General features: G+C 51.3%; 1 protein-coding gene across 5 annotated transcripts in view; it reads right to left on the bottom strand.

Annotated features, from left to right (window-relative positions):
- The window catches only part of PRICKLE2 (prickle planar cell polarity protein 2), a 368,819-nt gene that overhangs the window by 28,018 nt on the left and 317,366 nt on the right, over positions 1-23,435 (bottom strand). For all 5 annotated transcript variants that reach the window (XM_008260882.5, XM_002713291.6, XM_089305987.1 and 2 more), the window contains one exon: positions 18,095-18,970. In XM_008260882.5, the coding sequence (XP_008259104.3) occupies positions 18,095-18,970 (876 nt within the window). The remainder of the gene's footprint in view (positions 1-18,094; positions 18,971-23,435) is intronic.

Raw genomic sequence — 23,435 nt, 5'->3', positions numbered from 1 at the left:
GCTTGCCCAGGGTCACAGAGCTGGGAGCCGGCAGAGCCAAGCTGAACAAGGATCTAACTCTGAACACATCACCCACCAGCTAGGAAGGCTGTGCCATCTCCTGCAATCTCTGGGTGTTTTGGGTAGGAGTGGGCAGAGCAAGGGTGGAACAGAGGGCATTTTATACACTCCTAGAGGAGCTCTCTTCTCCTGAGACATGTGCTAATTCAGAGAGACAGGCAGAGAGCGAGCGAGCAAGAAAACTTAGGCACTAGAAGGAGAACTGGCCACAAATTACCCCAGAAGCTAGCACTACAGGAATCCAATGAAAAATCTGGGCTTTCCCTAATTCCATGGTTCTCAATCTGCCTGGTAGAAATATTAGGGATTTTTAAAACAGTGCCCTACCCAGGGAAACACCACACCAGCGAAATGGCAATCTTAGGGGTGGGACCCAGACGTTGGCATCTCTGCAAAAGACTATTCCAAGTGTGGCCAAGATTGAGAAAGTGTGTCTGAGTATTCTTAATGCCTACTTTATGTCTTTCCAGTAGGTGCTCAACAAAACCATCTCTCTCTTTTTTTTTTTTTTTTTTTTTTTTTTGACAGGCAGAGTGGACAGTGAGAGAGAGAGACAGAGAGAAAGGTCTTCCTTTGCCTGGTTCACCCTCCAGTGGCCGCCGCGGCCAGCGCGCTGCGGCCGGTGCACCACGCTGATCCGATGGCAGGAGCCAGGTGCTTCTCCTGGTCTCCCATGGGGTGCAGGGCCCAAGCACTTGGGCCATCCTCCACTGTACTCCCTGGCCACAGCAGAGAGCTGGCCTGGAAGAGAGGCAACTGGGACAGAATCTGCACCCCGACCGGGACTAGATTCTGGTGTGCTGGCACCGCAAGGCGGAGGATTAGCCAACTGAGCCGCAGCGCGGGCCTAAAACCGTCTCTTAACACAGATGGAGGAGACTCAGTGACCTGGTGACTCTTTAGAGCAAGTGTTAAGTATTCACCTGAAACCTATCACGGCTGAAGCAGGAGTTCCCCTGAGCCACTGGCTTCCTTTTCTGTGTCAGGCAGAATAGGCTGAGGGACCCCTATACAGGATGATTCTTGAGGTTTCTAAGGCTAAGCCTTGGTCATCAGTCCTTGAATGTGCCCTCAACTGTGAACTTGCTTGGTCTCCTCTCCTATGTCATCACAAGTGCTGAGTTGCTATGGTGACGATGTCACATGACAGTTTCCCCTCCAAATCACGTAGACTCTTCCTGCCGAACGCCTGGGCTTCGAGCTTAGGAAAGGGATTCAGAGGCAAGGTGGAAGGATCCAGATCTTTGAAAGACAGAAGGAAGCTTCCAAATGATGGCAACATCAACAGGGGAAAATGACAATGTTTCTTCTTAAGGATCAACAGATGTATCCAAAAGAGCCCTGGAATGGTTCTACCAGAGCCAGTGCTGCCTAATTTGCGCAAGGAAAGAAGAAAAATAAGGAGATTTGTGAATCATACTTCTGTATAGCCATATGTTTTCAAGGCTTAGTGTTTACTTAAGGAAAAGCTTGTGCTTTAATCAGATTTATATATTAGTTCCTTGGCTAAGCCAAGATATCTGGGGTAAAATTCAAACGCTCTGTGGATATGAAATCCAGGATCTAACCAAGGCAGAAATTAGCCCTGAAAGGAAAAAGAAGCTTTAGCTACAGGAGGATCAACAGGGAGAGTTCACAGATTGTTTTCTTCTTCTTCCCATTTTAAATGCTAAGTGCTCCATACACACATTTCTGACCTGGGCTTCCTGGTAATCTTTTCCAACCCCCTCTGCAAAGTCATCAGACTTTTCCTAGCTTAAGAAACACTACTGAAAAGGGGCATCAGGACGATGTTCTCAGGGAAACCCTGGGACCCTGAATTTAGCCAGCAGTAAAATTTGAGTGCTTCAAAACTCCAATTCTAGTTCTCCCTCCCTCACAACTATACTCTCTGGCCTCCTTTAAGCTCCTGGAACTAAGCCAGTTCTCTCCTTCCTCAGGGCCTTTGCATACCTCATTCCTAAGGCCAGTACCCTTTGGCAAGGCTATATTCCTTAGTTATTCTTTTCAAAATGTCCTTTACCCTCAGGATCTCTTCTCTTCTCTGCTCACCACAATCTGTCCCTTCAATCTGTGTTCCTACGAGGAGACTTCAAACCATCTGTGGAGAATGGAACTAAAAGATAAGTTTTGCTCGGGCATTAAAAGATTTCAAGATTCACACATCTAAAGGGTCTTCAAGAAGTTCATGGGAAATGTGTCTTCTCAAAAAACTAGGCATGGATTTCAATTTTTTGGGCCTCCAAATACACTTAATTTTTGAATCCATTTTTTTTCCCTGAAGAACCTTTACTAATACTCCCTGAGATCCGTTGCTAGATTACAAAGCATACTCCACCCTGCTGTCTCAAAAGCTGCCTGAGTGGCTACCTTGCCCTCGGCTCCTGGGTTTGAGCAGCGGGGAGGTCAGAGGGCAGAGGACAAGAGAGGTCGCAGTGTCTACATCGGCCCGGCTTCCTCCTGCTAGGCTGCAGCTCGGCTGCCACCCTCCACCTCAGGCCTCAGCTCCCATCCAGGGGACCTCGCCTTCATTAGGCCTTCTCTAATTTCCCCAGAGTGCGCCATCTGTTTCCAGCTGGGCCCTGACCCACCCGGGGACTGTGTCTGATTTGTCCACGAATGGATACTTGGCAACTGACAGAACGCCTGGCCACATGGTAAGCGCTCAACAAATATTTGTTGAATAAATGAATATAAAACAAGGCCCCATCAAGAGTTTAAAAAATGTCTTTCTCTTCCCCATACTTTTGGTTGCCAAAAAATCTCTTGGATCAAACTCTAGTATAGAAACAGATACAACAGGGTTGCTGGGATGGGGGTGGGGGAGGGAAAAATACATCAACACAGGGTTCTCTTGAATGGGGACTGGAGAAACCCAGCACGGCAGGGTTTGGGGGAGGCTGCTGTGTGCAAGGAAGTGGCGTTGTGTGCAGTTTCTGCAAAATATCAGGGCCTGGGTGAAGCGTGCTCCCAGGAAGACTCCAAATTCAGCTGCTGGGAGACACTGCGAGTTGGGCAAGGGATGGTGTTCTTCCAACCCATGCAGAGGGTTTAAACTTAAATCGTGGAAGGAAGACCTTTCTTTCTCTCTCTCTCTCACTAACTCTGCCTGTAAAAAACAAACAAACAAAAAACCCAAAACTTAAATCGTACCAGCTCTGGGGCGCCAAAGAAGTGTGGAATAAAACACACACCCAGATCTGATATGTGCTCCATCCATGCATGCCAGGAAAAGGTGTGTCACCCAGATGGCCCTAACCCCTAAAGCCAGGCCATCAGCAGCTTCCGAAGGCAGAGAGCAAATGAGGAAGCCACCTGCTTCGTGGGCAGTGCTGACCCTGTGGCAGGAAGAGAGCCACAGAGGCTGATGCTCAGGTGACACCAGACGTAGGACGCTACAGGTCATGGTACACTCAGGGATGGTGAGATGTGGCTTGTGTCCAGGGGAGCTTGGTGCGAGGGAGGCTCAGGCCATGCCGGAATTGGTCTCCTTGTAGAGGAGCCAGAACTTGAAACAGAGCTGCAGCCAAGGGCCTGGCCGGGCTTGCATCTGGAGCTGATAATGATCTCAATGGAAAACTTCCATTGTTGTACGTTCCCCATTGTCTTCCTTGCTCCAGGCCCAAAGCCCAGCCTGTTTGTCATCCACAGACTCAAAGAACAAATTAACTCCTCTAAGCTGTGGCAAATGGGAATTCTCTGAGAAGCTAATTGATACAGGGGGGAGGGGGAATCCGTGCAGGCAAGCCGAGCTGGTGAGCCAACAGCCTGCTTTCCCGCACGGGGAGGCCGGGCTCCATTAGCAGTAATAGGTGTTACATGGGCATAATTAGATCACAACTCTGGTAACCTCTTTTAGCTCCGATGAGGCTGGGTATCAGAGTCAGGATTTCTGGCTACAGGAGCTCTTGACAACCCAGGCAGCAAAGGCCCAGGGCTGTCACCGGGTTCAGCATGGGTCTGTTTGCATCATTGACAGTTGTGGAATGGCCAAACCTTACACAGAGAACCACTGATTCCCTTGTTTTCCACCCTTTCCTATTATACTGAATCCCTGTTAAGGGAGCAATGGGCTGAGACAAAATTAAAAGGAAGGCTGCAGGAGGTCGGCACCCTGGGGTGCCTAATGGTTAAAATAACAGTGACTCTCTAGTGTTGAGTTTGCCATGTGCCTGGCCAGGGATGCAAGGTGCTTCATGTGTGCACCTCGAGGGATGGGGAGAGTTAAGCCATGTGCCTGAGGTCACACAGCTAGAGAGCTGGTGGCACTTCACCTGCGTCACTTTGACCCTTGAACATGAAACCCCAAGTGCACACTGCAGTTGGGGCCAGACCGTGAGGCAGAAAGGGCTCTTGCGCCTGCAGAGGGGGCTCTGAAGTGGCCAGCTGTGGAAGCCCCTTTGCGTGACATCACGCCTTCCTTGGCTTTGCCTCAGAAGGACTGTGATTCCCAGGGAACTGGCCCAGCTCGAGGTCAGGCCTTGTCAGTCTTGGTAACTGCTGGACGATGGAGCAGGCCAGTTCTTTCTTGGTTGGGGCAGAGAGAGGCACTATTCTGTGCTCTGTACGGAACACAGCAGCAACCCTAACCTCCACTCACTGGAAGTCAGTAACAGCCTACACCCCTACTGTGGCCTCTGACCTTGCCAACTGCCCCTGGGTGCAAAAAATCCTCTCCCTTGCAATCCCCATCCACTTTGTTGGTAGCCACTGATGGGGTTCTCTCTGCTCCCACAGGGGCAGTGCTTGTAGACAGTGTGCAGCTCAGGGAAAGCAAATCCTTGCCCTGATCTCTTTACATGGGTCTCAGCATCCAAAGAGAAATAAATAAAGATGACTTATTCTTGTCTGTTCTCTTCTCCCATTTTCAGCTATGAGTTTAATCTATGTTCAAGAAAAAGGCACAAGTCAAGTCTGAACTGGACTGTTCTGCCTTTCATTTTTATTTATTTATTTTTAAAGATTTATTTATTTATTTTAAAAGCAGAGTTAGAGAGAGAGAGAGGGAGGAAGAGTCAGTGACAGAGAGATCTTCCATCTGCTGGTTCAAATGCCACAATGGCCAGAGCTGGGCCAGGCCGTAGCCAGGAGCCAGGAGCTTCTTCCGGGTCTCCTACACTGAATGGCGGGGGCCCAAGGACTTGGGCCATTTTCTACTGCTTTCCCAGGCCATAGCAGAGAGCTGGATGGGAAGTGGAGCAGCCAGGACTTGAACCGGCATCCACAGGAGATGCCGGCACCGCAACCCACCACGCCACAGCGCCAGCCCCTATTCTGCCTTTTAAACTTGGCATCTTTGATTTAAAAGGCAGCCTTGGGGCACACTGCCCCAGCCAGGATAAGGAATCCCGGCCAGGTAGAGACTACATTCTGCTAGGCAGTGGAGAGTCACCGCCGCGGATCTCGAGGACCAGCACAGGGTTCGATTCAGAAACCCCTGTACTGATGACACCCGCAGAGAGGCAGCCTGCATCGGGCTGGACCAGGGACTCCAAGAGGCAAGAGTCCTACAGACCTAGTACAGTTCAGAGCTACAGATTCGCTCTGAAGGCCCAGTGAACAGAAATGCACACATGTACACTCCATGTTCCGTGGGGCAGGAAGCAAAACGACTTAACTTTTTGCTTTCATTCCTGGTGCAGGGTAAAAATAAGAGAGAAAAGAGGAGACAGGAGCTGGATAATCTGTAAGCTGGAACTCCATACCCTTGGGTAGCCAAGAGTTGAGAAAGGCTATTTTCTGGAAACACAGACAAAGACTGGGAGAAACAGGCCTGCTTTAGCTAAGTGGGTGAGGAATTCAGCATGACATTTTTAAGTGGTTGTAACTTTTTGTACCAAAGCAAACACTAAGCTTTTTCTTAGTAATTTTGTGGTGGAAGACACAGACTTTATCTTCTAAATGGTGGCCCGCCTGTTTGCGCAGGCTGATTTGTAACAGCTGCCTCCCAGAAATATGTTGTAATTTTGATTTGGGGTGGGCAGGTAGGAGATGCCTGGCAGAACAGGGTTGGGTACACACATACCCAAACACATGCAAGCTGTGCACACATGCATGCACACATGTTGGCGATCCACACACACACACACACACGCATGAATGCACGTGCATGTGTGCACACAATATATACACACACATACATTCAGCTGCCCGACTGCCAAGGTAGAAAACCAGGGAGGGCTGGTGAGAATTATTCTAGGTTAAACAAACAAGCCAACCAACCTTCAGTTCCTAAAAAACTTCGGTCTCATGGTGTTTTGATTTTTCCTGCTGATTCTCGAGCTGAGAGCCGCCCTATGTGGAGATTAGAGTGCTCTGCTGTTCACTTTTTCTGATGCATTCAGTGACAATACCCAAGCCATCAAATGCTCTTGGCAAGAATTACCCTCTTTCATATTTAATCCATGCCATGTATTTAAGGCTCATCCATATGCTTTAGATAATGTGCTCTCAATTCACTAAGATGCTATTCACTGCACCAAGAGTTATTTGATGTCAGGGATGTCTTCAGAACTTTTGAGGACAAGCATAATTGAGTTTTTCTTTTGTCTCTACAGGGGGCTGGCCTCAGGGCTAAGGGAAGATGCGAAGGGGCACTGTAGGAAAGACGCAAGCTCTAACCATAGCTGGTGAGACTGGTCGATCAGCCAGAACTAAGACAGTTTGCATTTCTTTGGTCACTGGTCCCCAGACCCTGTGCATTCTCTGAGGACACATGTTAAAGATGCTGACTCTTGAAAGATTCTGCGTGCAGGACTGGAGTGGGGCCCAAAGGATGCATGACTGACAAGCATTCCAGATGAACAGACTCATAACAGAGGTGAAACCGGGGCTACCGTGATGGACGGAGGCAATGGTTGAGAGTTGATGTGGAGAAACGTGCTCCCCAAATTTGGTTCCAGGTTGCCTGTACTAGAAGTAGGGGTTGAAAAAAATGTTAATTTATTTTCATCTCCTTGAAAGGAAGAGTGACAGAGAGGAAGGGTGGGGCGTGAAAGGATGGTGGGGGGTGGGGATCTCATCCACTGGTTCCCTCCCCAAGTGCCTCTTATAGCCAGGGCTGGGGCCAGGCCAAAGCCAGGATTCTGGCCATGTCTCCCACATGGCTGGTAGGGACCCAAGTACTTGATGGATCATCTGCTGCTTCCCCAGATTCATTAGCAAGGAGCTGGATTGGAAGCAGAGTAGTTGGAACTCAAATGGGCACTGGGATACAGGATGTGGCTGTCCTAAGCGGCAATTCAAGTTGCTGTGCCACAGTGCTAGCCCTGGAAGGAGCGCTTGAATCACACTAGTTTTCCCTTGCTCTGTGAGGGACTTTGTGTATGGGCACAGGAGGGGAGGCTCAGACAGGTGCTGACCAGGACAGAGTCACCATCAGGACCCTGTGAGGAGGTAACGCTAATGCTGCTTTTCAAGGCTTTTCACTTGGCCTAGAGTCAAGATATTTAAAAGGTTTATGCATACAAGAGAAAGGAGGCTCAAAAAGTATACTTTCTTGATGGAAGTCAAAGAAAATCAAGCTTTAAGTATGAATCATTTTGAAAACTGCCTGAACAGTCTATTCCGGAGATGCAGTAATAACCAGGAAACACAATGTTAATGCAGTCATTCAAAATGATGCCTATGAAATAATCATGTAAACGAAAAAAATGTCATGACAGAATATAAATGCAGAAATTCAGAACAAAATATTCAGTATATATACAACCAAGTTAGGAAAAAGTAATGCCTCATTGTATAGGGGAACATCTTGAAAATTCACCAAGGGACTGTAGTTGTGGCGTAGCCAATTAACCCGCTGCCACCAACGCTGACATCCCACATGAGTGCCTGCTCACATCCTGGCTGCTCCACTTCCAATCCAGCTCCCTGCTAACACACCTGGGAAAGCAGCACAAGATGGCCTAAGGGCTCGGGCCCCTGCCACCCATACGGGAGACCTGGACAGAGTTCCAGGCTGCTGGCTTCAGCCTGGCCCAACCCTGGCTGCTGCCGCCATCTGGGGAAGTACATCAGTGGATGGAAGGTCTCGCTCTCTAACTCTACCTTTCAAATAAATAAATGGAATCTTAAAAAAATGCACTGAAGTACCAACACCAGTAAAGTGGTTAAATTCACTTTTTTCTTCATTTGTTCTCTCTCACATTTTCCTCACTGTCCACATTTAAATCAATCAATCAGAAAACCCAGGCCTCGAAGCCACCCTCAAACAAACAGCAGCTATCTCATTTCCTTGGGGGAGATTCCCAGCTTCCAAAAGTTCCAAGAGAAATGTTCAACTATTCTTGCCAAACTGGCTGTAAAGATCTGCGATCAGTCTAAACAGCACATCACTGCCCCTCCCCCACACCTCAACAACGCAACGCCGCTTCCACACTGGATCCATTTCTCCCAGGGACGCATTTTCAGTAACAAAATGAATAAAATCAGCAATCTTTTCTCTCCTGTCAGCAGCTCTGGTTCCTTACTCTGGGCATAGATGATTGCCCACACCCAGGATGTTATAAATAAGCCTGGCGAGCAGTTATTAAAAACCAGGGCACTGGAAACATTTTTCTGGGACCCAGAAAACCTCAGAGAGGCCATGACACACAGCCGAGGTGCACTGGCTGCTTTGGGCTGGCTTCTCCTCTCTGCCCGCTGCTCCCTGGCTCTGGGAACGTCCTCTGCTTCTCCCCACACCAGGAAACTGACTCTGAAACAGAATCAAGGAGCAGATTCCCCCACGACTTCACTCTGTCGCTTTTTATCTGGTCCCCGGTCTGTGACCCACAGTGGCTTTCAGAGCCATCAGATCCCAATGAGGGGGCCTGGCTTCCTTGTGGGCCAGCGGGGAAGCCGCCCCGTGGAGTAGCTGGAAGGTGCAGCACAGGTCCAACCTCCCCACTGCATTGGGAGGTGGGTTCCATCCAGTCACCCCTCCAAAACACCTTTCCACTGGCCTGAAACTCCCATACTACAACTACCACACAACCGTATCTGTCCCCAAGACTAGAGTTTGGTCTCCGGAGAACCACAGCTAAAACACAAAATGAATGTTCAATGTCAAATCCATAAGGCGGGGCATCTGGGGGTGCGGACCGGACCAGGGCAGCCCCGGTGGGTGGGAGACCTGCAAGGCTGCAGCAGAGCCTGTGAATTTCACTGCCTGCTGCACAACCCCTCCGCCTACGAGAACATGACCTTGATTTCCCTTCGAGACTCCCTCAAACCGCGTTCTCATTCCTGCAGTTCTGACCTCCTTGCCTAGTTCCTGGGCCGGGCACAAGACTCAGGTGTGACTTTGTCAGAGCAGTCCTTCCCTCTGGCCACAGGGGTTAGTGTAAGAAGAGTTAGGATGGGGTAGGCATTTGGTGTAGCACTGAAGACACAGCTTGGGGCATCTCTTATCCGAGTGTTCGGTTAGAATCCCAGTGTTTGATTAGAATCCCGGCTACTCCACTTCCAATCCAGCTTCCTGCTAATGCGCACCCTCAGAGGCCGGCATGTGATGGCTCAAGTTGGGTCCCTGCCACTCATGGGGGAGACCTGGATGGAGTTCTAAGCTGCTGGATGGAGTTCTTTGGGAGGTCTCTATGTCCCTGCCTTACAAACTAATAAAAATTATATAAAAAACCAGAACTGTTAGGTGACCAATGTCAAGCAAGTAACATTTAAACCTCTGGGGGATACTATCAGGAAAGAGCAGTTGTGGGCATCTGAGGACAGAAAAGACAGATGGAAGATCTCTCTGTCTCCAGGCCTACCTTTCAAATAAAACAGAGCGAGAGAGCGAGAGAGAGACAGAGGACAGAGAGATCCTGTCCCCCTTCCCTGGTGCTACTTTGCTGGGTCACCTTTGCTATTCCTGGCAAGACCCTGCTTGAGAACAGAGTCTGCATGGAGGAAACCAGCACTGAGACCCAGGAAGCAACCCAAGTCCTGATGACATAACTTGGGCCCCTGCAACTTAAAATCTAGCAGCTCTGCAGTTATTTGATTCCTCCCAAGTTTTTACTTTTGTTTCTTTGCACCAGTGGAGCTGGGATGCTGAGTCCTAACAAAGGGGTGTGTAACACCAGGGAACAAAGACAACCCCGAGGCTTTCCAAGCATAGCCCCAGCCTGCTGGCCGCTGGACAGGATGAAGGCCAGGCTTGAGCACACATCTCCCGTCGTGCTTGGCATGCTCAGAAAGATCTGGGCCACACGATTCACGAGCATGTCTGAGGTGTGGCCACTTAAGCACAGGCGCCAGATGGTTAGGAGGCTTTACCCAACTATTTAAATAAAGAAATTGAGTTAGAGCATGCAGATCCAAGTTATGCAGGAGAACGGGAGAAAGTCTCCTTCCCCAAATTAAATATAGAAAGGTTTTGCATTACAAGGATTCAAACCATGGCAGACATTCCTGGGAAAGGGAGCCGCCTCGGTTGTCCCTTCGGGTCCTCACACTGTCGGCTGCTCATCCCTCTCCACTGTGCCAGCAAGGCTGAGAAGTCAGCCCACTCCCCCACCCCCTTCCTCTCCCCAGAGCAATCAGCATGCCTCGCTGTTGCACAAGCACACGTCCCTTGCCTGGGTGTGTAGGTGATGTGTGCTGAAGGTGTGGACTTGCCACGGCAACGCTACAGTGATCAAAGAGAGCTGGAAGCCCTTCGAGGCGCCTCTGCCTGCTGCGTGTCCTCACACCCATGCCAACGACACGTGTGCCTTCCACGGGTGCTGGCTTGAGTCAAAAATCACAGAGGGGGGCAGAACTGACTCAGTTCTAGTCCTCCCTCCCCTCTCCCCCAAATCTATCTTTCTCTGTCTCCCAGATACCTGCCCCCAGGGACACTGTAAACCTTTATTCATTTCTTCTCCAAAGTCAATGTCATTCCCATGCTCATAGTCTGGTCTTCCCCCTGTTTACACCCAGGGCTGCTGTAGCCTCTTCCTCCTGTCTGGCCTGGAGTCTGAGGCACCTCTTAAGAGGCCTCTCTGAACCATCATCTGTCTTCTTCCAGTCAAATCCCCACACAGCAGCTGGAGCCACCTTTTCAAACTGCAAACCAGTTCATGTCACCTCCTGCTTTGCTTAGCTTGATGTTTTAAGAGTTTTTCCAGTGCTCTTAGTGGAAAAGCCTAAACCCTTACAACAACCCTAAGTGGGGATCAGCACTGTGACGCAGCAGGTTAAACCATCACCTGTGACGCCAACATCCCATGTGAGTGCTGGCTCAAGTCCCAGCTGCTCCACTTCCAATCCACTTCCCTGCTAAGGTGCCTGGGAAAGCAGTGGAGGATGGCCCAATTGCTTGGGTCCCTGCCACCCAAGTGGGAGACCTGAATGGAGTTCTGGGCTCTTGGCTTTGGCATGGCCCAGTCCTGGCCACTGCAGCCATCTGGGGAGCGAACCAGCAGATGCAAGATGTCTCTCTCCCTCTCGCTTTGTAACTCTGCCTTTCAAATGAATGGATAAATCTTAAAGAACACAACAAAGAATGGCTCTGAAGCATCCGGCCTTTGCCTTCCTTCCCAGGCTCATCACTCTCTGTAGTCCAGCCAGTTACAGGACATCATTCAGCTCTTTGCACTTGCTAGGCATATTCCTACCACAGGACCTTTGAACACACTGTGTCTGCTGTCTGGAACGCCCATTGTTTATCTTGTACACACCACTTTTGCTGGATGTCCTCTCCAACCTCCCTGACTCATCTATGTCCTTCTTGGTATACCCTTCAAGCCCTGTGGTTCCCACAGATGAATTTTACACCAACAATGGATGGCTATACTCTATCAACTCCACTGGAAGGTGAGGTACGAGAGAGCAAGGTCTATGTTCAGGCTGAGCACTGCTTCCCCTGACCTTGCACAGGCTTTGGAACCTACTAATAGCACTATTAGCAGCTAATATTCAGGGAGCACTTAGGAAGTGTTGGCACTGTTCTAAATTACTGATATGGATTAACTCATTTAATTCCCATTCATAAGGTGCTGGCTCTCATTCATCTGCTGTAAATCACAGGGCAGGCACTCCAGTCAATTCCACTGAATGAATAAATGAATACAAATGACTGGACAGAAGTCAAGTCTCTACAGCTTGACTCCCTTCCTGCAGATCCCAGCTCTCGCCATCCCAACCCTCCCCTGACGGAAGCTGGCTGAGCCGCTTGGAACAACCATATTCCCAGACTCACTCCCTCACACCAGGGTCCCTCACCAGGGACCGGCTCACCTTTGCCTGTTGTCCTGTAATGTGGCCCCTGCCGAAGACAACCAATCTTGGTTCCAACTCTACCACACAAGGTACTTTGGAGCATTCATGGAAAATCAGATTAAAAGCTAAGATAACTTTGGTGCAAACGTTTTTGAGATCTACCCATACAAGGAGTCTTCAACAAAATACTCCATGTTATGGAAAAACTAGGCATGGATTTCAAAAAAAATTTTTTGCACCAAAATAAACTTAGCTTTTAATGCCATTTTCCCACCAAGTGTCTGAAGCAGCCTCAGGTACCTGCTTCCAGTGGGTGACCTGAGCCCTGAGGCCTGGCCTGCAGCTGCGGTCCGGATCTCTCTACCTGCTGCCGCCTCTTGCCCTGGGAACTCTGCACTTGTCTCCCTGTCTTCCCTAACTCTGGCCTTCACACACAGCCTCCGACGGCCACCTCTGCCTCCTGTCATCCAGCTCTTTCCCACTTATGCTCTCCCGTGTCCCTCCAGCATTGCCATGGTCACATGGCTGCAACAGGACAGGGAATCCTTGCCCTTTCAGATACAGCCACCGTGCAGCTCAGAGAGTGACTGTGACCCTGCCTGGGCACTTCAAAAAGTCCACTGAAAAATGGAATGGAGGGGCCGGTGCTGTAGTGCAGCGGGTTAAGCCCCAGGCTGCAGCACTGGCATCCCATATGGGTGCCGATTCGTGTCCTGGCTGCTCCACTTCCCATCCAGCTCTCTGCTATGGCCTGAGAAAGCATTAGAAGATGGTCCAAGTCCTTGGGCCCCTGCACCTGTGTGGGATACCTGGAAGACGCTCCTGGCTCCTGGCTTCGGATCAGCTCAGCTCTGGCCATTGCTGCCATCTGGGGAGTGAACCAGCGGATGGAAGACCTCCCTCTCTGTCTTTACCTCTCTCTGTAACTCTGTCTTTCAAGTAAATAAAAATAAACTTTAAAAAAGAAGAAAAAAAAAACAGAATGGAAAATTTATTTTGGTGCAAATATACTGAAATCCATATCTCTTTTGCATATTATTCATTTTCCATGAACTTTCTGAAGGTCCCTCTTGTACATCATGGGCTTCCTGGTCTATCATACATAGTCCAAGTCCCGACCATGTGTGGCAACCATAGAGAGGTCACAACTTCTATGAACCTCAGCATATTCATCTGCAAAATGGGTATAATCATGCAACTTATCCCCGAGGGTTGTGAGGGTTTCCAAAGAGACGCTATGCGCGAAGCCATAAGCATGTCGGGTCGTCAGTGGTCTACTGTGACGGTCACCACTTAGAGACATCAGCAGTACTCACATTTACCACAGTAAGGGGTGAAGGGCCTAGGCTCAGAGCCATGATGCTTGAGTTTGAATCCTGCTCCTCTGCTTCCAAGTGGTGTGGTCTGAAACTACTCAGCTTCTCTGTGCCTCACTTCTATCATCTGTACAATGGGAACAGCTGTATCCACCTCCCAGGGTTGTGGTGAGGCTTAAGTGAGCTGGTAAATGCAAAGTGCTTACAACCATATTTAGGACCTGATACACATTGAGGTTAGTTCTTGATGTCGCGTATTGCTATTTCCCTGCCTCTGATCACGCAGGCTGTAAAGTACTTCGCATGCACATTTCGGGAAGGGCAGGGTTAAACAGCTCCTGCAAGGCTCCCACACTGTGGTGGTGTCAGTGGTGACTGTGCCCGTCTGATTCACTCGGGGTGAGCATAAGGGGTGGATTGTGTTTCCCGTGAGGGGCCTGGACACTCCCAGTTCTAAACAAACCGGGAGGTGCCAGAGCCCAGATCCGAGGCTGGCAAACCACCGGAGCTATCTGTTTTTCCAGATCTGTTCTAAGGAAAATTGCTGCCCACAACAAGCTCACGCTGCGTGCCAGATTAAACACTGCAGACTCAGATGACAACGTAAGTTACCGAGCAGGGAAGAAAACCAAACGCATTATCCTGAAATCTAGCTTCAGCTGCAGGATCAAGGTAGTCTGACTAAGCCTTTTGTGACACGTCCCTCTTACTCACTGACTGCCATTCTAGGATTTAAAGATACACACAGCCAGTTCAGAACCCCGACTTCTCAAAAGATGACGCAATTGCTAGCAAGACGCACAGTGAGGGCAGGGACACACTGGCTACCCAAGCTTAATGAACACTGTGTCCTTGTGTGATTAGCAGCGGTGGAGGATGGGGAAGACTGGTTAGGATCTGCTCCAGTGAGGACTGCTGAAGCTGTCCATGGGATGCCAGCCACAAGCATTGGTCACTGGTCGGATGGGAATGCTCCATGGAAAACAAAAGGCACAAATGAATGGGCTCAATTCCCTGTTTCTCACACTCTCCTCTTGCTGGTAAAGGCAGAAAAGCCCACATAGGTATTTTCAAAATTAAAATGCAAACCTGGGGGTGGGTGTAGGATGCAGTGGGTGAAGTCACTGCTTGGGATACCAGCATCCTGTTCTGTTGTGCCTAGCATTGGGTCTTGTCTCCAGCTCCCTACTAACATGCTTGGGAGGCAGCAGATGATGGCCCAAGTACTTGGGTTCCTGCCATTCATGTGGGAGCCCTGAATGACATTCCAGGCTCTAGGGTTCAGCCTGGCCCAGTCTTGGCAAGTGGGGGCATTTTAGGGAGTGAACCAAGCAAGATTCCTCTCTCTCTTTCTCTCTCTCAGCACCTTTCAAATCAATCAACCAATCTTAACAATAAAATAAAATGCAAACCTGAACAGCAGGTAGACACTGGGAGAAATTAGTGGCGAAAACATACTTAGGGACCCAAACTAGGATTCCTTGTGTTTAGGAGGAGAAAGAATTAATAAAACTAAAAGGATTAGCCAACCACTGCAGAAGATCCTATGTGTCAGCATATTAATGAGCTGAAAGGCCTTTATCTCTTAAATCTCAGAAACACTCTACCAAGTCACTAAATTCCATAGATGAGGACATGGACTCGAATAGCATTTAAGCAGCTTTTTCAACTGCTCCATGATAGTGGATTTGGATCCAGGGAGGATGGCTTCCGAGCCACTTCTTCTAACCATTAGCTGAGTGAGGATCTGGGAAACTAGGACTCACGAGAGGCAAAAAAAAAAAAAAAAAAAAAAAAGTGAGCTCCTACCATCAGCTCAGTTCCGCCACCTGCCCAGTCCAACAGTGCTGGGGCCCCATGAGGCTACTAGAACCTGCATTAGTGAAAACTCCAGGGGGCGGATGCTTCCGCCCAGGGCTGCTGCTGGACGATCTTGGCCTCCAAGATTCATTTCGGTTCATTTTCATCTCCTTCAACGTCCACAGCCACCTGTGACTACTGATGAGCCTATCAGACAGGGCTGACCACAGGACTTTCCCCTTGGGTTTGTCCAACACCGTTTGGGGTTGCTTCCCAAACGTCTGAGACCGATAGCACCACAGGCTTTGTGCAAGGAGCCCTAGAAAACCATGGGGAGAATTTCTCATGGGCTCTTCTGTAGGAACGGGGGGTGGATAGCCTTCCTCACTGGGCTTCCCTACAGGCCCTAACCCCGAGCCCTCCCGAGTTCTACACAGGGCACAGCATGAGGACAAAACAGAACTGCAAACCCAGCGACACGGGTTTTCGTCCACGGTGCACACCAGCAGCAATAGAGAGATGGTTAAAATGCAGGTTCCAGGGCCCCATCTCTGTAGAGTTCTGGTGCAGAGAGCACAGGGCAAGGCCCAGGAGCCCCCGTTGGAATCAAGCACCCCAACGATCCTTACACAGGTGGTCTAGCTTTGAGAAACTCTGCTTTAGACACTCAACTGCATATTTATCTGCTGGCCTCTTAAATAATTATAGCACATAAATCTTTGGAGACTAACATAACCTGGGCTGGAAGCCAGGCAGTCATCACTCTGCACTAATTGCTTACTTCCACGACATTCGGGAGGGCGCTTAGTCACCGAGGCCTCATTCTCCCTTCCATCTGCAATACAGGGGGATGAGTATCTGCTTCTTGTCCTCTGGGACAAACGGGAACACAGATGTGAAAGCATTTGAAGGGACAAAAGGTGAAACGCACGGGAGGGACATCCTACAGTCCAGACACATGTTGTGTCTGTCTAGCACAGAGTTTAAATGGATTTCCCGCTTAAAAAAAAATCCATGTTTTCAACTCTTCTGGAAGAACTGGAAGACTTGAAAAGATGGGGCTTCTAATCAGTTGCAGCCTGGGTCAGAGGGCAGCGCACCGGTTCAAGTCCCTGCTCTATCACTTCAATGCTGGGTGACTTTGGGTGCGTCCCTTAACTTTTCCGTCATTCAGGTTTTTTCAACTCTGAAATGAGAACTATGATAATACAGCTCCCTCCCAGTGCTGGGACGATTCTAGGAAGCACACTAATGTTTGTAAAATGCTGGGATTAGTGTGCGGTGCGGGGGAAGACCTACGTGACTGTGAGTTGAATAAACATACATCTCTGCAGGTGACAACTGGTGGCTGGACAGTGGCTGTCCATTTCCGATGCTGGCACACACAAGTCGATCAGAATATCCATCCAGATACCTTTGAGAACAGGGTCCCTGCCCTAAGGAGGAAACCTGTGTCTCCCTGCACTGGTACCCTCCCCTTCAACGGGCAGATGCACTGAGTGCATCTTGGAGTACCCTCTCTCAAGCTTTCAGGAGTGCAGGACCACTTTGCTTTTGCTTGCAGTCCACTGTGGCTCATGCCTGGTGCTGCTGAGGACGACGGACACACAGCACACACTGTGAGTGACTCCCCACGGGAGCTCTACTACATCCGGACCTCTTTCCATCCTGATCAGCGGGATGAACCCGTAGCCATGGGGAACTGCCCTAAGGGTTTCTAAGGACCTTCCATGTAAGCACCGCCTTCACGGTGGATGGGATGCAACTGGTGGTGAGCTGCAGTCCTCAGATTCCACATCTACGCAGGCTCCACAGGCTCACGAACCAGATGGACAGAGCACGTATGGGCTGCCGAGAGCACACATGAGCTTGTCTCTCTCTCTCTCTCTCTCTCCATTTGCACCCATATATACATATATGAAAGGCAGACAGAGAGACAGAGAGAGAGAGCATGCTCTCGCCTTCTAGTTCACTTCCCAAATGTCTTCAACAGCTGGGTCTGGGCCAGGCCACAGCCAGGGGCCAGGAACACAATCCCGATTTCCCAAGTACTCAAGTGCTTCAGTCATCACCTGGTAGGCATACCAGGATGCACATAGCAGGACGCTGGAATCAGATGTGAAGCTGGGACTGCAACCCAGGCACTCCAATAGGGTATGTGAACATCTCAAGCGGCTGCCTCAGACACCTGGCCCGAGCCATGCATTTCTGGTATCTTCATCTATACCTTCAGAGCAGCTCCCTGGGAGAACCTGGGGTTCAGCATGGTCTTGAAAGCTGTCGTGGATGCCCTGGTGTCCCCGCAGGCCCCCGGATTTGTGAGTACTACCATGAGCTCTCAGCTGCCCTCTGCAGCTTGCACTTGGAGCTGCTGGGACCCCAGTCCCTATCCACAACCTTGCTTCCCTGTTGCTGCCAAGCGGCCCAAAGCCAGCGACTGGTTGACAATGGTAGCACAAAACACAGCACCTCTGTCCCAAGATAAAACCGACTTCGGGGCAAGGCATCCTCCAGCGTCCCTGGAGGATGCAGCTGAGGTGACCTCCAGGCTCACTGGGCTCCCTGGCTTAGCACATCCAGGGCAGCCAAAGCCACCAGACACGGAAGCCATCTGACACTCGGGATCGCCTCCCTTGGCAGCCGGGTGGACACATGACAACGACATGTTGAGGACCAGCATCCGGTCCCCCAGAGACCACCCCTTGCCTTTTGCTTCCCAGGTGACCAGAACCTACCTGTCGCATTAGACAGGGCCAACGACTCCATGGAGCCTCGAGGCGTCTGCTCCGTGGGAGTCATCTCCTCCGTGTATTTCAGGGAGCTGATTGGATGCCGGGTCCGACACTGCTGGGTGGACATGCCCCCTTCCTCCTCCTCCTCCTCCTCCTCATACTTGGGGACTTGGATGTTGCCGCGGGTTTCGCTGAAGCTCTGGCTGGACATGTCGCTGTAGCTCTCCTGGGACCTCAGCCTTCCGGGGTAGTAGTCCTCCCTGCACTCCTTGATGAAGCTGCCTCCGTGCCCTTTCATGGCCAAGGACGAGCTCCTCTTGGGGTTGCTGAAGTGCTTGGCCCACATGTCGGGCTGGGCCCCTGCCCCTTGCCCCCCTGGGCTGTACGAAGTTCTGATGTTGCACTGGCTGAGGAGCTGCAAAGGACTCTGGGACTGGTTCTGCTCCATCTTGCTCCCATAATGGTAGGGCTCGTCCCGGCTCCTCCAGATGGGGTCCCGGTTGAGGCTGGGCGTCTGGCTGGACAGGCTGAGGAGGTCCATCTGCAGGGACAGGGGGTCCACATCCGCCGACAGCCGGTTGGAAGTCACCTGCAGCTGGCTGTGCTGGTTCAGCATGGCCTCCTCCGTCTTGCCCTTGTTCTTGCCGATCTTGGCACTGCGGCGGGACTCCTTGGCACGGGCATTCTGAAAGGCCGAGTCGGAAGAGTCGGAGCCGTTGGGATCCTCCCCGGCACTGCAGGCCCGGGAGCAGAATATCTGGCCCTGCTTCGGGAGGAACGGCCGCCCCAGGAGGGATTTCTTGCAGTGGGCACAGCAGAAACAGGTCTCGGTGGCGTGCCAGTGCTGGCCATCATAGGTCATCTGACCTTGGTCGATGCCTGGGAAACAAGACAGGGAAGAGGCTAAGGGGCTGCTAGCATTAGGACATGACACCCACAGCACCTGGGCGATAGTATGAACAGGTGGGACCTTCTTAGGTGACAGTTAGATGCTAGGGCTCATGCATGGGACAGTGGCCTCGTCAGAGGGGCCGGGACCATGCTCACCCTTTCCAGTGTGTGAGGACATGGGGAGAAGGTGCCAGGAAAGCAGGCACTGGCTCCAACATGACAGCAAAGCACCAAGTTTACAGGCTTGTCCCCCTGTGCCCTGCGGGATCCTCTCCCAGCCCCCACTGTGCTGGTTTCTCATCTCTTCCACCCTCCTCTGGTCCCAGAGCTTCTGCTGCTCGGGGGAAACCATCTCCCTGCCATCCTGGGACTGGGAGCTTGGGGCGGGGCTGAAGCCTCACCCAGATCCAACACTGGCCCGTGAGAAAGCCTGGGGCCCAGCCCAGTGGGCATGTGAGCTGCACCAGGGCACTGTGAGGTCACCTGAGACGTTTGCAGGACGCAGGGACATAGCAGGCTCCCTTTCTACAGCACTGGTGACACAGGCAGAGTGGAAGCCTGGAGCTGCTGGGACCCCCACCACGGGGAGATTCTGGGGGAAGGGAGGCTCACTGCCCTTCCTTCCACACGACTCCCAGGGCGACATACTCGGATAACAGGTGGTACCAGGGTAAGCCTCCACCCTTTGGGACTGGGAGTTCCTGAGCCTGGACCTTCAAGGAGCAGCTTCTAGAGACTGATCTGGAAAGAGCAGGGCACTGAGGGCAAACGGGAAACATAAGAACCAAAGACACAATGCACAAAAGCCACTGGGCCGTCCTTGATCTCTCCCCTGCTGAGTTTAGTGTCACTGTGGCCAGGCAGGGAAAGGCGCTAAACTCTTCCTTTATGAGCTCCTCTCCACACTAGGGGGGAGCGGGAGATCTTTCTTCATCTGGGAACCTGGCCCCAGGAGCTAACAGGGGACTCTGAGAGGGACCAGAGCAGTCCCAAGACCAAGTGAGAGGGACACTGTCCCTCTGGTCCTTTCCACACCAGCGCTCCCAGCTGGCATGAGGAAAGACCAGCTCAGCTCGACACAGACAACTCGGAGCTGTGACATCATAGCCACTTCCTCCCCAGGCTGCTGGGCAGCAGCACAAAGCACAGGGACACACAACTGTGCACTCGCTAAGAGCGAGGTGACAGAACTGAGACCCGTGCAGATTCCAATGCTGGCTCCATCTCGTTCGGGCTGGCTGTCAAGGCACCAGAGCCACCTTCCTGGCCCCAGAGCTGGTCTCTGTGCTTCCTCATATTGCAACTGCAGGCTTCATCTCTCAGTGCCTCAGTCTTCCTGGCAGTACAAAGGGGCTAACAGGACTCATGGATTGCTGTGGGGATTACTGAGCTACACTCAGGCCTGCTAACTATTCTTATTGGGGCTGGAAGTCTCTCTTCCTCTTTGCCCATGAGCAGTCCAAGAACAAACTCTGAGGCTGCCTGAACCATCTTCCTCCCCTCTGCCTTCATCTCCTCCTCTCTGCTCCCTATCTCCTGTGCCAAGACTCCAGATGGCTGGTGCCAGCGTCCCTGGCTGCCCTAGGTCCCTGACTGTGAGCAGCTACTCGGCACAGCATCCCAGCCAGCTGCACAGGGCTACTGGGCCACAGGAAGTCCAGCTCGTCTGGCCTGCCCTCCCCTAGCTGTTCCTCTGTGCCTCTGCAGGGCAGCACACCCAAGGCCAAGTTCCTGGGGATGGGGGCCAGGGTGGGGGAGGCGTGGTAGCAAGTGGCCCAGCAGGCAGCGGGATGGGGTCCTTGATAAACATCAGCGATGTCAGATGGTCCTCTGAACTGCTCCTGAACTTGAAACATCTGGAAAAGGGCTCTGCCGTCCAACATCTAAGCGCTCCCCTTTTATTCCCCCTCTAAGCCCTTTAAGCACTTCTCCGAGGCTGGAGGAATCCACTGCCGCCACAGCCCGCTCTGTGCGTCCCACTGTTTATTCTGCTGTGTGCAGGCAAGGACCGTTGCCCTAGCAACGGCCGCCTGATGCAGGGGCCGCTCCGAGCGGCTGGATACATAGGGGATATTTGCACAGGATGGTCAGAGGTGAAACACCCAGTGACGGACGGACACCTGCTGTTGTGAGGATGTTACATCGTACAGGGAAATGGACTAAATGCAAAGCATCAGGAACAGCATGTTAATGACAGCAGCAAGAACACAGCGGGCCGTGGTGCTTCCCTCTTCTGGTAAAGCACAGATGCCTTTTTATGGATCTAAGAGGAAGGGAGAAGGAAATGCCCATAAAAGCCCTGGAAGCTGAAGGCGGAGAGACAGGGGACGACTGAGGGCCATTGCAAGAGTGCCTTGCAATCAACAAGCATGTCTCTCCTCTCCCGAGCTGCCGAGTGACAATTCCACAGGGAAGTTTCTGGAGAGGTTTTCTGCTTGCATGGAAAGAGACAGAAATGCTAAGGGGAGTGGCAACTGTTGCCATGGGTTCGGTTTCTGCACACCCAGCCGTGTTCATTACAGCGAACCCTTTTTTCCAGAATGGAAGCTACAAGTGGACAAGCCTGGGTCAGTCCCCAGGTGCACCCCTTTCCCGGGCCGAGTCCCTCCTGCCTTTCTGGCCTCAGAGACGCAGACCTCTAACTGAGCTGAGCTATTTCCTAGCCTGTAGCACAAAGGACAGTGTATCTGACTGTTTGGATCTCATGAGAAATGAAAGCTCTTTGGGTTCTCCCTGCAAGCATCCCTGCAAGCTGTGAGATGCTAGGGTTTTGAGGGGTCGGGGCAGGAGAATGTATCAGCACGCAAAAGCCCCCAGGAGTTCATGTAGCTGTACCCAGCAGGGCTGCACCTGCACCCTTCATGGCAGGCCCACCCAACACCAGAATCAGGGCTGAGCGGACAGGAGGTGTGTTGGCTGCAAAGCTGGGAATTCTGTCTGCACAACGCTCTCCCAATACCAGTGAATTTTCCATGTGGATGCATCACTTCTGATGGACCAGGCAGACAAAGACCCTTCCTTTTGGCCCCCAACAAAACGTTTTAGGCAAAATGGGCTCTCAGAGAGATGCTCTTCACCTCTCCCCACTACAAATGAGATGCTAGCAGTCTCTGAAGAGCGTTCTTGGAGCGGCACAAGCCCCAGGAAGATCAGGCTGTGGTCTCACACACGTTGCATCGGTGCCCATTTTCTTTTAGGGAGCAGCTCACTGCTAAGGTGCCAGGAGCGGCAAGGTGAACAGAGAAGGCACAGTGCGGTGGTGTCATCTGGAGCAGTGCAGAAGGGCTGAACACATTAGTGATTTGCCAAGGGAAGATGATTCTCACCACCCTGGACTGCTGCCTGTGTGTGCAGTTTATAGCTCATGAGCTATTTGAGGTTCTCTTCATTCGGATTTGGCTGGGTTCATTTTCGCTGATTTTTTTTTTTTTTTTTAATTTTCAAAGCCACGCCTGCCAGAAGCCACTTGGTTTCCTTGACTAGCCCTCCCTCCCAAGAGGACTGCCACGGTCCCTCCTTCTGCAGAGCCCTGATTTTTCCCAAGGAGGCTGTGGAAGAATCTATTTATATTTCCTTCCTATTTTCCTTCTGAGGCTCCCTGCCAGCCCTCGGGAGTCTGCCTTTGCAGCACACAGTCCTACCTCGGAAGTGGACCCACCCCTAGGGCAGGGCTGCTGGGAGTCTTATTTGTAGGAACTCACCTGGAACGTGGAACATTGTCCCTCTCCTTTTGAGAATGCTGTTTTTTAAAACATATACTTTATTTATTTGAAAGGCAGGCAGACAGACAGACAGACAGAAAGCTCCCATCTGCTGGTTCACTTCCCAAATGCCTCCATCAGCCAGAGCCGGGCCAGGCCAAAGTCAAGAACTGAGAATTCCATCTGGGTCTGCCATGTGGTGGCAGGGGCCCAGTTACTCAAGCCATCATCTGGTGTCTCTCAGAGTGGGTACTAGCAGGAAGCTGGAATCAGGGAGGATCTGGGACTCAAACCCAAGCAATTTATTAGGGGATATGGGCATCCAAGCTGCATTCTACCTGCTGCACCAAGTACCAACCACAAGAATGCAATTATTAAGAATGCATACAGGGCCAGCATTGTGGTGCAGCAGGTTAAGCCACCGCCTATGACATGGGCATCCCATATGGGTGCTGATTCGAGTTCTGGTGGCTTCACTTCAAAGCCAGCTCCCTGCTAATGTGCCTGTGAGAGCAGCAGACGACATCCCTTGGGTTTGGACCCTTGCCACCTACGCAGGAGACCTAGATAGAGTTCCAGGCTCCTGCCTTTGGCCTGGCCCAGCCCTGGCTGTTGCAGCCATTTGGGGAGTGAACCAGAAATGCAAAGTGCCTCTCTCTGTCTCTCCAGCTCCCTCTCTGTAAATCTGCCTTTTAAATAAATCTTTAAAAAAAAATAAACATTTTATAACTTGGGAATCTTCTTGGTCACCA

Source organism: Oryctolagus cuniculus, chromosome 10, assembly GCF_051225735.1.
Source record: "Oryctolagus cuniculus isolate XC-2025 breed Fujian yellow rabbit chromosome 10, ASM5122573v1, whole genome shotgun sequence".
In the NCBI taxonomy this organism is placed as follows: domain Eukaryota; kingdom Metazoa; phylum Chordata; class Mammalia; order Lagomorpha; family Leporidae; genus Oryctolagus; species Oryctolagus cuniculus.
This window is presented reverse-complemented; position numbering and strand designations above follow the sequence as displayed.